This window comes from Octopus sinensis, linkage group LG16 (genome assembly GCF_006345805.1).
Source record: "Octopus sinensis linkage group LG16, ASM634580v1, whole genome shotgun sequence".
Classification (NCBI taxonomy): Eukaryota; Metazoa; Mollusca; class Cephalopoda; order Octopoda; family Octopodidae; genus Octopus; species Octopus sinensis.
This window is the reverse complement of record NC_043012.1, coordinates 21,672,500-21,688,119: the sequence shown is the minus strand read 5'-3', so window position 1 is coordinate 21,688,119 and position 15,620 is coordinate 21,672,500. Positions and strand designations below refer to the sequence as shown.

Below are 15,620 nucleotides of genomic sequence, written 5' to 3'. Positions count from 1 at the left end.
TTCTTTTTTCATTCCTTATACAATGGTATCCTTATTATTATTATTATTATTGAGTGAGAGAGCAGTGCATGCCATCAAAGTGACACTAGGGTAAAATATACGAAGCCCAAAATACCCATCATGACTACCCGTCTGATAAGGGTACACCAGGCACATGCATCACAACCACATGTGTGCGACATGGGGATCTCATACCAAGATACACAGCACATGACCTTGCAGGTGGGGCCCAGTTAGAATTTTCTTCTGGTCGAGTAACCCATCCCACTCGAAAGGTCCCTGAATAAGGATTGTTTAAGGATGTTAAACGAAACACCCATGTTTCCAGAGGTGAACTATTCAAACCCCAAAGAATCCCTCTCAACACATGGCTATGATGCTCCCCCACTACTTCTGCTCGAGATCAGAGATGCACATATTGTCAGCCACTAAGGGACATGCTCAACTGGTTAAGGTCAAACAACTGATAAGCAAATTTGTGGTATTGAGCATTATTATTATTATTATTATTGTTATTATTATTATTACTATTATTATTGTTATTATTTATTGTTGTTGCTATTATTATTATTATTATTATATTTTTTGTTTTATTACTCTGAGGTCCTTACAATTTTACATTGAGTGAAAGCATCAAGCAGCGTATGTGTCATGTTATTGGTCAAAAGGGCAATGGAACAGGAATATCAATCAGCCATGATACCATACTAACATGTAGCCATGTTGTCTGTGACAATTCTGAAGGTAGCAACAGTTTTTTTTTGTTTTTGATTTTGTTTAGTTCCAGACCATGCATTCCACATGTGACTAACCACTCTTACTTTCAAGCATAGTTCCTTTATTTTCTTTAAGTTGATGAAGTATGACCCTAGAGAAATTTGGCTGCTCTTTCTAGCACGTTAAGCGACCATGTATAGGCTTTCTCATTTTGCTTCTGTTACTATAGAGTTGATTATGAAATTTCAAAATTTCCCTTAGCTGTCGCCTCCCTCTACTTCCTTTTCCTCTACTGCTAGTACCAGACAACTACGTGCTGTGTTCTCTTTAAGTGACACATGCATATTATGCAATCAGCATGCGAGGGAAATTAAATCTGTACCACACTAAATTAAATGCATTTGTACAGCACAAAATGCATGGTTTGTTGACTCCAGGCATCTCTAAAACAAATAGAAGAGCCCAATATAGGCGCCTTTATGGTCTCACTTGATGTGCTAGAAATAGCAACTAAATTCTCCTTCAAGCTAACCCTACTATATTAAAAATCAAAGCCACAGTAGACAATGTAGAACATAATACATAAAAAAAAATAATGGGTAAGTCATAATCGGAATATTTTTGGACATAGCTTTGTTCAGCAAAGGTCAAATTGGGGCCAAACAGCAACTAATAAAATACTTTTTTGCAGTGCAATCATGATTATTTTGTTTGTTTCTGTCATTGGACAGTGGCCATGCTGGGGCACCACTTTGAAAGGTTTAATTGAACAAATTGACCCTATTACTTATTTTTTAAGTCTGGTACTTATTCTATTGGTCTCCTTTGACAAACTGCTAAGTTACAGAGATGTAAACAAACCAACAGCAGTTGTCAAGTGGTGATAGGGGACAAACGCAATACTCACTCCTACATACACACTAAGACTCACTCCTACATACACACATATGAAGCCTGTTTTATATATGTAGATATATTTTTAAAATTCTTTTACTTGTTTCAGTCATTTGATTGCAGCAATGCTGGAGCACCACCTTTAGTCGAACAGATTGACCTCAGGACTTATTCTTTGTAAGCCTAGTACTTATTCTCTCGGTGGCTTTTGCTAAACTGCTAAGTTACAGAGACGTAAACACACCAACATCAGTTGTCAAGTAAGGTGGACACACACACACACACAAACACATATATATATTATGTATATATATGTATATCAAAATCAATTCGATGACTGGCATCCGTGCTAGTGGGGTGCAAAGAGCACCATACGAGTGTGATCGTTGATAGAGCGGCTAACCGGCTTCCGTGCCAGTGGAACATAAAAGGGCACCATTTGAGTATGATCGTTACCAGTGTTGCCTTACTGGCACTTGTGCCTGTGCTAGTAGGGTGCCAAGAGCACCATCCGAATGTGATCATTGCCAGAACAGCCAGCTGGCTTCCATACCTGTGGAGCGTAAAAGGGAACCATTTGAGCATGATCGTTACCAATGTCGCTTCACTGGCACCTGTGCCGGTGGCACGTGTAAAAAGATTCGAGCGAGGTCATTGCCAGTACCGCCTGACTGGCCGCCATGCCGGTGGCATGTAAAAAGCACCCACTACACTCTCAGAGTGGTTGGCGTTAGGAAGGGCATCCAGCTGTAGAAACTCTGCCAGATCAAGATTGGAGCCTGGTGCAGCCATCTGGTTCACCAGCCCTCAGTCAAAATCGTCCAACCCATGCTAGCATGGAAAGCGGACGTTAAACGATGATGATGATGATATATGTATATATATATGACGAGCTTCTTTCAGTTTCTGTCTACCAAATCCACTCACAAGGTTTTGGTTGGCCCAAGGCTATACTAGAAGACACTTGCCCAGTACCTGCAGCTATTAGAGGCTGAAATATTTTCTAGCCACAAAGAGAAGGGCCAGTCTTAGGTATGCAGTCCAAGCTATACTAAGGGTGTGTTTGCACTAGCAGAAAACATCAGTGATAGTGAGGCCCAGTATTTGGAGTGACTGTGACAGACTTAGCTGAGTGTCAGTCACTCATGTTTAGAGGGGATATAGTGTTAGTGATGTTTTCTTTATATTAGTAGTGCTTGAAGGTCAGTGAGGAATAGGTATGAATCATTTTGTCCTGAAAAAGTACCATATTATCTACCAGGAATAGGTTCTATATCACCAGGAAAATCAGTATCCTGTTCAAGGAAAGGTTTATTTTTCAATTGCTTAATGCTTTATGTAACCCAGAGCACATCTAGCAGAAAATATGCGACTGATGAGACAGCTGAACAAATGATACATGATGCTGGTAGCAATGAATCAGATGAAGAAAGTCCCAACAGTCATCACTCTGTGTAATAGACTGTGACAAATGAAGAAGCACAACCACCTCTGCATCATACAGTTCCATGAGAAAAAGAATGATGGTGAAGACAAGAAAGATGGTGAACTTGATCCTATATTATCCCTTGCAAGATGAATTCATCGATCTGAAAGGCCAATTCTCCTCCTTTAAAGAATACTATGAACATGTAAAGGATATTATCCATGCTAACGAAGTTATGTTTAGTGTTAATGTAGAAGAACTGGATAGAGCCTATGATGACCTACAGTGAATGGGTCCCCCAGACGATGCCTGGGAGGGTTTGGCTCCAAATGTAAAATTCCAACAAGCTGAACAAGAAGTGGAAGGAATTATTGAAGAACAGGTGCTCCCAGAAGAAGACCAACTTCTCAATGTAGCTCTAGCCCCTCATTTGACACCTAGTGATCATTTGGAGCTCCATGCTTGCTTCACAGTACTGCTTAATAATTCCCAGACCGGGCGTTGTGAGTGTTTATTGAGCGAAAAACACCTAAAGCTCCATGAGGCTCCGGCAGGGGATGGTGGTGATCCCTGCTGTACTCTTTCACCACAACTTTCTCTCACTCTTTCTTCCTGTTTCTGTTGTACCTGTATTTTCAAAGGGCCGGCCTTGTCACTCTCTGTGTCACGCTGAATATCCCTGAGAACTACGTTAAGGGTACACGTGTCCGTGGAGTGCTCAGCCACTTACACGTTAATTTCACGAGCAGGCTGTTCCGTTGGTCGGATCAACCGGAACCCTCATCGTCGTAACCGACGGAGTGCTTCCATCCACTGCTTAATAACACATTGATGAGTAATCAACGATACAAAACAATGATGCGGTTGCTGAATAGCAAGCAGATGGGAGCAATCAAGTTTCATTGAAAGTGGTACAAGGATGCCATCTTTGCTTTAAAACATGATCAACCCATACCACAGTACAAAATCTTCCTCAGTGAGCCTGGATGTGTCAGGAAGAGTTATGTCATCAAGCTGGTTAACTACGAAACCACGAGGCTTCTCAGGCCACATTCAGGACATTCTGAGTTCGATGAACATCCAGTTTTGCTGACTGCTTTCACTGGAACAGCAGCATTTGGTATAAAAAGGATGGAAGAATTGTTAGCTTGTCAGATAAAATGCATTGTGGTTTTTCATCCGTTGTTATGTTCTGAGTTCAAATTCTGCTGAGGTCAACTTTTCCTTTCATCCCTTCAGGGTTGATGAAATATGTACCAGTCAAGTACTGAGGCTGATGTAATTGAACAGCCACATCCCCCAAAATTCCAGGCATTGTGCCTATAATAGAAAGGATTATTATTTTTATTATTATTCAGTAGTTTTATTTTTATAGCGTGCTTTCACTTCACTACCGAGCGCAGCTCTGTGTGCCTTGGGTATGTGCTGTAATTTGTTGTGATGCTCTGATGGTTATTGTATGCAAAGTGTTCTGCGTAGGATGTGTGCAGTGCCTAGTAGTGCAATTTTCTGTATGTTATATGTGTTTGTAAGTCCTGGTGTTTTTGTTATGTATTTGTCTGAATATTTTTTTATCATGCCTAATGCACCTACTATGATAGGAATTGTTTCTGTTTGCAGATTCCACATTATTATTATTATTATTATTATTATTATTATTATTATTATTATTATTATTATTATTATTATTATCATCATCATCATTGTTATTATTATCAAGTAAGTGTGCAGTGCATACCATCAAAGTGACACTGGGGTAAAATATATGAATCCCAGTATACCTGTATATATACCAGTATATCATGACTACCTGTCTGATAAGGGTACACTAGGCACATGCATAACAACCATATCAAGATAAACAGCGCATGACCTAGCAGGTGGGGCCCAGTTAGAATTCTCTTCAGGTCAAGTAGCCCATCCTGCTCAAAAGGTCACTGAATAAGGGTTGTTTAAGGCTGTTGAATGAAACACCCATGTTTCCGAATGTGAATTATCCAATCCCCAAAGAATTCCTCTCAATACATGGTTATGAGGCTGCCCCACTACTTCTACTTGTGATCAGAGATGCACATAACATCAGCCATTATGGGACATGCTCAATTGGTTATGGTCAAACAACTGACAAGCAAATCTGTGGTATTGAGCAGAATATTTGCTGTAGCCCATCTTTTATACCAAGCCAAAACAATGTACATTATAACACTTCCAATCAGTTAAGATGAGATCATCATCATCATTGTTCGACCGTGGTCGAGACAATGGAATTTACCATGCTACGCCAGACTTCACGGTCCATCATGGCATTACGGAGGTCCTGTTGCTGGATGCCTGTATCCCTGGAGATTACATCAGGGTAGGAGAGTGTGTGCCCTCTGGTATTGCGAGTAGATGGCTTCCAGAGGAGAAGAGTAGAAATTACTTCTTTTTCAGCTGAGAAGTCACTGTCTGGTATTTAAGATGAGAAGTCACTGTCTGGTATTATTATTAGTAATAATGACAGTGTTACATAATGATAGAGTGGGTGTTTAGATTTGAATGTGTCACATTCCTAGCAAGAATAGCCGTAAATTCTTCTCCAGTTTTAGGATTTTTTGTTTTTAATTGCTGTTAAAATAAACATTTAATACATAAAAATGGTGAATATTTTCTTCTAATGAAATTTAAAGCAGAATTACATATGAGAGGTGTATACTGTATCAAACTATTAATGTGTGAACTTCTATATATGTTGCTCAGCCTGGTAGAAATAGTAGTTAAATTTCCCTCTAATCATACCTTACTCCCTTTAAAAAGAGTAGTGCATATTAAACGATGTCGCCCTGGATGCACTGATGATGGATCCAACATTGGTGTTGTTGGTGAGCATTCACTTGCTTCATCAGCTGAGTGAACTACTCATTCAATTGTAAGTAGCTGTGTATTTCACAGACATGTGTACTGTTAATGTGATTCTTAGCCCAAAGGTCTGAAAAAGAAATGTGTTTTTATAATGGGATTGTCAATGCTGGAATGCTTTTGGTCGTAAGTACGCTCTGTAAGAGCTGACCCGGGGTTAAACAATATGGAACAAGCGAAACAGTCTGAGACATGCAGAATAATGTGCTTTAGCAAGGGGATGTAACAATGAGTGTAAGGATAGTGACTAGAATTGGTGGTAGGCTAGCAGCTAGTGATTGTCTGTGTCAGCATGAACTAGATGAGAAATATAAACAAGAAAGATGCATGTGGGTGTGTTGAGAAACGAAATAGAGCTTAATGGTTCAGGTAGTGATGGTAGCGATGGTGGTAATGGTGGTGGTGGTGGTAGTGGTGCATATGTGTGTGTATATGTATGTATAATGTAGGTGGTGGTGAGTTAGTTTAGTGGGGGGGTGTTTTGTCAGAGAGGAAAACAAAATAAACAAAATAAACAACAACAAAAAAATCCAAACATTTAATTGAGTAATTACTGAACGTATAATAACTGTTTATTGAATATTTAATGAATATTTACTAAACATCAAATGAATATTCACAGTATGGTTATTGAACACTTACTTGAATGATTACTAGACATTTTATTGAATATTATTTTACTGAACATGTTTTTATTGATTAGTTATTGATTAATGATTTAATTAAAATCCACTGGAGGACTCTGCTTTCTATCACAGCACACCAACATGTGTTTTTTTTATTTATTCATTTATTTTTTTTATTATTTATGCTATGTTATGTTATGCCTTGAAAGTATTCAATACATTTTGCAAGGCTTGGACTCATCACTGTGTACTCAAGTACTCAGATCAGTAATGAAGTAGTTTAACCACACAGTTATTGTACCTATAAATGCACTTGTTAATTAATGTTGCTAGAAAGATTCTTGATACGCACACATGCACATACATGTATATAAGTCTATGTATATGTGTGTGTGTATATATATATATATATATATATATATGTCCTACTCATGCAAGCATGGAACACAGACATTAAATGATTATGGTATATATATATATATATATAGTGGGATATGTTTGTGTGTGTATGTATATGTATGTGTGTGTGTATGTATATATATATAGGGAGAATTCACAAAAAAAAAACAAAAGACAAAGACAGGTGGTGTAGAAAACAAACAGATGTATTAGTATAACGCTTGGGAATTGAAAAAGTCTTTAACATTTCGAGCCAACGCTCATCCACAGAAAGGAACACAGAAAGAAACAAGGAGAGAAAAAAAAAAATATCATCATCATCATCATCATCGTTTAACGTCCGCTTTCCATGCTAGCATGGGTTGGACAGTTCAGCTGGGGTCTGGGAAGCCAGAAGGCTGCATCAGGCCCAGTCTGATCTAGCAGTGTTTCTACAGCTGGATGCCCTTCCTAAAGCCAACCACTCTGTGAGTGTAGTGGCTGATTTTTACGTGCCACCGGCACAGGTGCCAGATGAGGCTGGCAACGGCCATGATTGGATGGTGCTTTTTACGTGCCAAAGCACATAAAAAGCACTACGACCTTGCCTGCGCTTGTGTCTGCTGAATGATTGTGTTTATGAAGAGCATCCAGCTATAAAAATCTATCCAAAACAGTCACTGAAGTCTGGAGCAGGCTTCTACCTAGCCGACTCTTGTGAAACTGTCCCAACTATGCTAGCATGGAAGGTGGACATTAAACAATGATGATGAAAAATGAAAAATTATCACTGCTAAAAGAGCTTCTAACTCTTATTTCTTACATTATAAGTGTTTCAGCATCCTTGGTCACAATTATTTATGATAAAAATTTTTCCTTTATGGTCTTATATTGCACCTAGCTGTTTATATTAATTTTTAATATATGCACTAGCATTTTTACTAAATCAGCCATGGTAGTGAGACCTTGGCTCTGAATACAGAAGATATGCACAGACTAGAGAGGAATGAAGGTTAAAAAAGAGACTGATAGAATAAGTACTGGGGTTAATTTACTTGGCTATACATTTGTAGGGTGTGTACCAGCATGGCCATCATCTAATGACTGAAACAAGTAAGAGATGAAGGATAAAAGATGTGTGTTTTCATACATACATGCACACACTTACACAAGCACACCCCCACGTGCATGCAAGCATACACACACACACAGATACATGCATATAGTTATCTATCTCAGATATGAAAAATCGTAAGAAAATCAGCGCTGGCTATAATTTCTGTAGAAAATCTGTAGAGATGACCTTAACATGTGATTTAATAGCACTGCTAACACAGGAGTACATGGTATTGACTTACAAAAACGTTTAATATGCTTTCTAGCATATTAAGGGTGCATAATGAAATACTGTGTGCGTTTTATTTCATAGACCAATCAGTATATAATCACCAATAAACTTCCTTTAACCCATAACCCAATGACTACTAGAAATGAATTTTTTTTTTCACTTCTATCTTTTTCTTATCTTCTTTCTCCTTTTCTTCTAACAATCTACTGTCCACTCAGATTTCTCACAACACTTGTCTATCTATTCTGAACAATGGACTACCTATACTGCACTTCATATTTAGTCTGATGTTCAGCATCATGAAATTCCAATAACTTAACTAGATGTAAGGTGCCAGCTGTTGTAACTATATATATATATATATATATATATATATATATATATATGTATATATATATATATATCATCATCATCATCATCGTTTAACGTCCGCCTTCCATGCTAGCATGGGTTGGATGATTTTGACTGATGGCTGGCGAACCAGATGGCCGCACCACGCTCCAATCTTGATCTGGCAGAGTTTCTATAGCTGGATGCCCTTCCTAACGCCAACCACTCCGAGAGTGTAGTGGGTGCTTTTATGTGCCACATATATATATATCATCATCATCATCATCATCATCATCATCATCATCATTTAATGTCTGTTGTCCATGCTGACATGGGTTGGACAGTCTGATCAGGGCTGGCAAGCTGGAAGGCTGCACCAGACTCCAGTCTGATTTGGCATCATTTCTTCCTAACACCAACCACTCAGAGAGAGTCATGGGTGCTTTTATGTGCCACTGGTATGGGTGCCATTTGCATGACACCAGTATATTCCACAACTACAATTTGAGCTGGCTTCCATCAACTTGAAATCGTATTCTCTAATCTTCTTGAATACCCTTTTAATGTGTTCTATATGTTGTTCATGTGTTTGCATGCTGTACTTTCAGCATGCAAACACAGCATGCAAACACACATGGATGCATGCACATACGCATGCAAACAAAGACACAGAGTGACGAAAAAAGGGAGAAAAAATTCTATTTGGTGATATATGAGCAACAAAATGTCAGTGATTCATATCCCATGATTGGAACTACTCTAGATCTGTGTGATAGATGTGTAACTATCAACATCCTAGTTTAACACTGGATGTAGTATCTGCAGCTCTGTAAAATTGACAAGCGTTGTGGGGCTCCAGATTTTTCCATAGGTTCAGGTAAGAAAATTAAATTTCCTACAGGTGTATTTTTTCCACCTGAATCTGCACTCCAAAGACTGGTGTTCTTTGTGGTGCCTGACAACCCAAGAGTGTTACAGAATTAACCACTAGCAGTAGCACCAGCAGCAGCCCCCCATCACCTCCACTACCAGCATTGGCATCTGCAGTAGCACCCCTACACACTACTACCACAACAGCATCAGTACCACCATCATTTTTGAGGGAGTTTAGGTCTCATATCCATTCTCATAAGAAATTTTTTCACTTCAAATTTTTGTAAAGTTGCATAAAGATAATTTAGAAAGATATTCTTGGTAACTTTGGTATTAGTTTCAAAATCTCTCTCTCTCTCTCTCTCTCTCTCTCATGATTTTAAGAATTACTAATATCTGAAATGCTGGAATTTCTTACACTTCACAGCAAATTAACTCACTTAAATTTTTCTTTTTTTCTCCAACCTTTTAAGACATACTTTCAATTATATTACGGAGATGTACTTGCATAGCGAGTGACTTGATCTGAGAACGCGTGCTGGAATGAAAACAATTGCAGCGTGGAAGGTGTTTATCTTTTGTGAGTTTCTTAATTCCTCATCACTCTTGTCACTACTGTTGTAATCCTTAATACTGGATTGTTATAATGCTCCCTTCAGTATTGCAGTATAGTTGTTAGATCAGTAAAGACATGACTATCTAAGAATGTTTACTTTGTACTCACACTATACTAACGTCACCTTATTTATAGTGGTGAGCACATACCACTCATCACATGGGAGGGGTATAAGAAACACACAAAAACCATTAGATTCACTTCCAGTAAAAATTATATAAAGACAATCTCAAGTGAATTCCTTTCTATTCCAGTTTCTATAAAGTTGCATGGAGATAAACATTGGCATCAGGCAACGCTTGTCTACTCTGCTCCATTAACCGAACCTTTTGATGTGGCTGTCTTAAAACTGAACAACTGCTCTTCCTTGACACCAACTAAATCAGTATCATTCACAGAAATCACTATGGCCGTTGAAGGTTTGTACCCCTCTACCATTGACCACCATCACCACTGCCACTACCACCATCATTACCACTATCACCGTTGTCATCATTTTCATCCCTATTGTTCTTGTTGTTGCTGTTGTCATTGTTATTGTTGGTGTCCTCCTCCTCTTCCTTCTCAATGTTGGCAGCAATAGTGGCAGTAACATCATCTCATCGTCATTGTCATCATCATACCAGCACTCATTTCAGTTGCATCCTCACCTGTCTTCATTTCCCATATAATTACATTCACGACTGCTTTATCCGGCATACCTATCCTGTCTGTGAGACAAGTAATTTGAAATTAGGTTTGGCTGCTACTTCCAACAGATTAAGCAACCATATAGAGCAGGTATGGGCAAACTTTTTCGAGAAGCGACTCACATAAGAAATGACTCATCATCAAGCAGATCAGACTCCTAAAAGGGTTCAAAGTCGTTTTCCATTAGGCATGCCATTCAGAACATCCTGCAGGCCACAGTTTGCCCATGAATCATATAGAAGCTCTTGTCATAATAACTTGTTGTAAAGTTGTTATTGTTGACACCATTATGAACAGCATCCATAGAAATTCAATATCTTATAAATGTTGCTATTTTCTTACATTCAGAATTGTTGAAGCATGGAATAAGCCACCTACATCAATTGTTAGCTATCAGAACACTGCATCCTTCAAAAATTTCATGCTTCCTAAAATTTGCCATGCTACTCTTGACATGCCTATTTGCCCTTCCCTCTTTATAGTTCTTTTACTGTTCACTTTTCTGTCATTTTGCGCTTTATTCTGGTTACTTTGCACATACTTTTGGTTACAATTGCTTTTTTTTCTTTACTCAACTTATGGCCTCTTTTTCTCTCTGATATCACACTCGATCACTATACAATAATTTTATTATTGTTGGCAGAATTGTTAGCACATCAGGCAAAGTGTTTCGCAGCATGCCTTTAGGCTCTTTATATTCTGAATTCAAAATCCACTGCGGTTGACTTTGCATTTTATCCTTTCGATGCCAGTTGAGCATTGGAGTCAATGTAATTGACTAAACCCTGCCACAAAAAATAACAGTCCTTGTGCTTAATGTAGAAAGGATTATTATTATTATTATTATTGTATTAAAATTCACAGCTTATATTGCTGGGTATGATGGGAAGTGTCAACTGCCTACAGCCAGCAGACTAAGGCGACATTTGTTTACTGTTCATAATTCAAGAACCCCATGAAGAATTCTTGCATTTCCAAGCAATGCTGATTTTTGTAGGTGTTCTACCTTCACACTTGCACCAATTTTTTTCAGCCATATTGGTAGTTGAGTATTGATATTTCCAAGTGCACCAATTACTATTGGTATCACGCCTGCTCTCTTCATTGATCACAACCTTCGTATTTCCCACTTCAAATCATTGTAGTTGTTTATTTTTACTTCTTCTTTCACATTGATCCTGTTGTCACCGGGGCATGCTCTGTCGATTATCATATATGTTCTTTCTTTTTTATTCACCACAACAATTTTTATACTAGCGGTGTAGCGTAAGCTTGCAAGGAATGAAGTCAGTATGCTCCACTAGATGTGTAATGTCAGTGTGCATACAGGGTGTAAGCACCCTGAGAGAAAATTTGGACTTAAGAAGCATCAGATGTAGTGTGCGAGAGAGACGACTGTGCCGGTATGGTCACATGGTATGAATGGATGAGGACAGTTGTGCAAAAAAGTGTCACACCTTAGCAGTTGAGGGAACCTGTGGAAGAGGTAGACCCAGGAAGACATGGGATGAGGTGGTGGAGCACGACCTTCAAACACTGGGCCTCACCAAGGCAATGACTAGTGACTGAGACCTTTGGAGATATGCTGTACTTGAGAAGATCAGGCAAGCCAAGTGAGACCATAACCCATGGCCTATGTCAGTGGTGTATAACCAGCCCACTTATGAGTACCCTTCATTCATTGGACAATAAACTTTGCTTGCAAAGACCTGTTGAGGCAAGTGAAATCAAAATCAAAATTGCTGATGTTGCCGATGACAATACTACCCGACTGCCTCCCCTTGCTGGTGGCACATAAAAAGCACCATTTGAGCGTGATTGTTGCCAGCGTCACCTTACTGGCACATGTGCTGGTGGCATGTGAAAACATCATTGGAGTGCAGTTGTTGCCAGTGCCGCTGGACTGGCACATAAAAAAACACCATTTGAGCATGGTCATTACCAGTACTGCCTGACTGGCCCTCATGCTGGTGGCATATAAAAGCACCCACTACACTCTTGGAGTGGTTGGTGTTAGGAAGGACATCCAGCTGTGGAAACTTTGCCAGATCAGATTGGATCCTGGTGCAGCCTTCTGACTCACCAGTCCTCAGTCAAACCATCCAACCCATGTCAGCATGGAAAGCAGGTGTTAAATGACGATGGTGATGATAATGATGATCAATGTCCAGTTTCCAAAGTCTGGTCAGGTGATCACACTGGACCATTGCATCCCACAAGATTTTACAATTCTTATTTTCGGTGACTCCTTCTGGAGTGTGCTCATACTATGTCATTGTTATTTATAGGCCATGATTTCCACAGAGTGCTCAATATATCACTTTGTTGTGGCATCTTTTGTATTCTCGTTGTGCCAATTTTGGGCATTTGCTAATGATGTGCCATACTGTTTCATCTCTCTCACCACACATTCTGCATTTGTTGCTATCAGTAGTCTTGTCTATTCTGCACTTCTTATATTTGGTTCTTAACACTTGCACTTGCAGCTCATCTTTGCCATATAGTTTCAAATCATCCATGAAGAGGAGATGGTTGATTGTATGGGATTTTTCCTTTAGTTGGTACCCCATGATCATTTTCATGAGTACCAAAGTCAGGAGTATCATACAGAGAATGAAAAGCAATGGTGATAGGCTATCCCTCTTAAAATCCATCTTCTGATATTCAGGGTTCTCAAGCTTCTTCTATAAGATGTCAGTTCAGTTTTCCATCCCATCAGACTTCTCTTCAGGAAACACATTACATTCCTCACAATTCTAAACAGATCTAAGCACTCGATGATCCACGAATGTGGAATCATATCATAAGCTTTGCGATAGTCAATCCAGGCCATTCCCAGATTTGTTCTCCTTCGTTTACAATCTTCCATTACTATTTTGTCTTGTAATTAGTTGATCTTTGGTACCTCTGCATTTCCTTCTACAGCCTTTTTGTTCTGGCAGTAATATATCGTTCTTGTCAAGAAATTTATACAGCTCTTCTGCAATTCCTCCTGACAGTAGCTTCCACATTAACAGGAGGCAGGAAATTGGTCTGTAATTGTCAGCAGCATTTCCCTTGGATCCATCCTTCAAGCACAAACAGCCTGGGATTTCATGTTCTCCACTAATCTATGCATTAAATTTTTCTGCGATCAATTTATGGCAACAACTGAACTTTTTTTTATCCATAATCCCTGTACACCATCAGGTCCTGCTGCTCTCCAATTGCTTATCTTTTTACTCATATTTCTGATACTGTCTTCTGTGAAGTGTATAGACTCTTGCTGGGGATAAGAATCTGTTTGCTTCAGGCTGCAGAGCCATTCAGCTGTAGTTTTATGTTGTTCTTCCTTACTCCAAATCTTACCCCAGAAAAGTCGAATTTCATCAGCATCAGGGACTAATCTTTCATGTTTTTTATTGTCATTAATCTTTTAGTAAAATCGTTTTTGGTTGGTTCTAAACAATTTGCTTTGCTGGTATTGCTTAATCCGTTTTTCAAACCCAGTCAGCTTTGCTTTTTTTGCATGTATGCGCTGCATCAGTTCTTCAATTACAACATTCAGGCCTTTTGTATCTACACCATACTTCTTCCTAACTTTTTCGAATTTCCATTCATTCTTAAGTTCTCCATTTCTTTTCCAGTGTTCAAGGAGTTTATATCTTCAGAAATTCTCCTTTTCCACTACGGTTGTTTATTTCCTCTTTTATCCATCACTGTTCCATTCTCAGTAGTTCTGAATCCCATCCTTTCCACCACAATCCTACTAGCAGCCTTGATAAGATTATTTGTTTGTGATGTTCTTTGTTTCAATGTGTCTCAGTACATTATTGACTTTATTTGTGTTTTGATTTTGTCTCCATTGGTTAGCCTTCATAAAGTCACACATAATTCTGTCCCTTCTGTATTTAATAGATCCAAAATTCTGTTTATTATTAATCGATCTTCATTATTTGAGTAGTTACTGATCTTAATTGTTTCACAATTCACAGTATTATAGTCTTGTAAACAATTGTCCATCTCTTCCACTGTACCACTTTCATTTTTTGCATGCCCAACCTCACTCATCATCCTTCTTTTAATAGCTTCTAGCTCCAATTCTGTTAACCATTCATTCTTTTGTATTGCTCTTGCTTGGTCACATAATCTCTGTTCAGTAATTTCGAACAGGTCCATTGCTTTCCATTCACTGTGCATTCATTTTCTGTACCCTCTGACAGGCATGCCATTCGCATCCACTGGAGTACTCCAGTAGTAACACTCCATAACCATCATGTCTACTTGCTTACTCCACTTATGTCTTGTAGCACATGCTAGATGTGGCACCTTCATCATTGGTCCCAGTCCCGTTCACACCATTATCATCATCTATTTTGCTTGGCATTTTCACTCACAAATGAGGTATGTTTTTAGGTTACTACCAACTGGTATTTTTATTGAGACACCATCTCTATCAAGGTAGTCCACCAAGGTAGCAGGGGCCTTGCTCCCCTCGTTTTGAACTCAGAGAGTTCCTTCTCCTAGGCTGCTTGCCATCAAAAGCTAATGAATACAGCCTACCCGAAGCATTGGTTATTTGAAGGCACCAGATACTCACCTTTTCCAACTCTCCTCCTGTTTGTTTGGTGAAGGGGTTGAGCTTGACTGTCAAAGGACAGATCTTGTGCAGGCCATTGAGGTATTTTATAAGTGAGGGGGCGCCCAACTCCCCTCACCACCTGGCATTGGTAGACAATTAAAAAAAATATATATTATTATCATTATTTATTGTCTTTGCACAGCTTCTAATGCTGGAGATGCACTACGGTGCCAGCTGTTCACTACCAGTGAACTAAGGTAACA

At 39.0% G+C, this 15,620-nt stretch overlaps 1 protein-coding gene across 1 annotated transcript; it reads left to right on the top strand.

The window, feature by feature from the left end:
• The first annotated feature begins 587 nt into the window (after positions 1-587).
• Positions 588-11,315, top strand: LOC118766528. The gene is made up of 3 exons (XM_036509935.1): positions 588-744; positions 10,361-10,525; positions 11,145-11,315. Exons 1-3 carry the CDS (start codon positions 645-647, stop codon positions 11,276-11,278), a joined length of 399 nt encoding a protein of 132 aa, XP_036365828.1. The 5' UTR covers positions 588-644; the 3' UTR covers positions 11,279-11,315.
• The last annotated feature ends 4,305 nt before the right edge of the window (positions 11,316-15,620 follow it).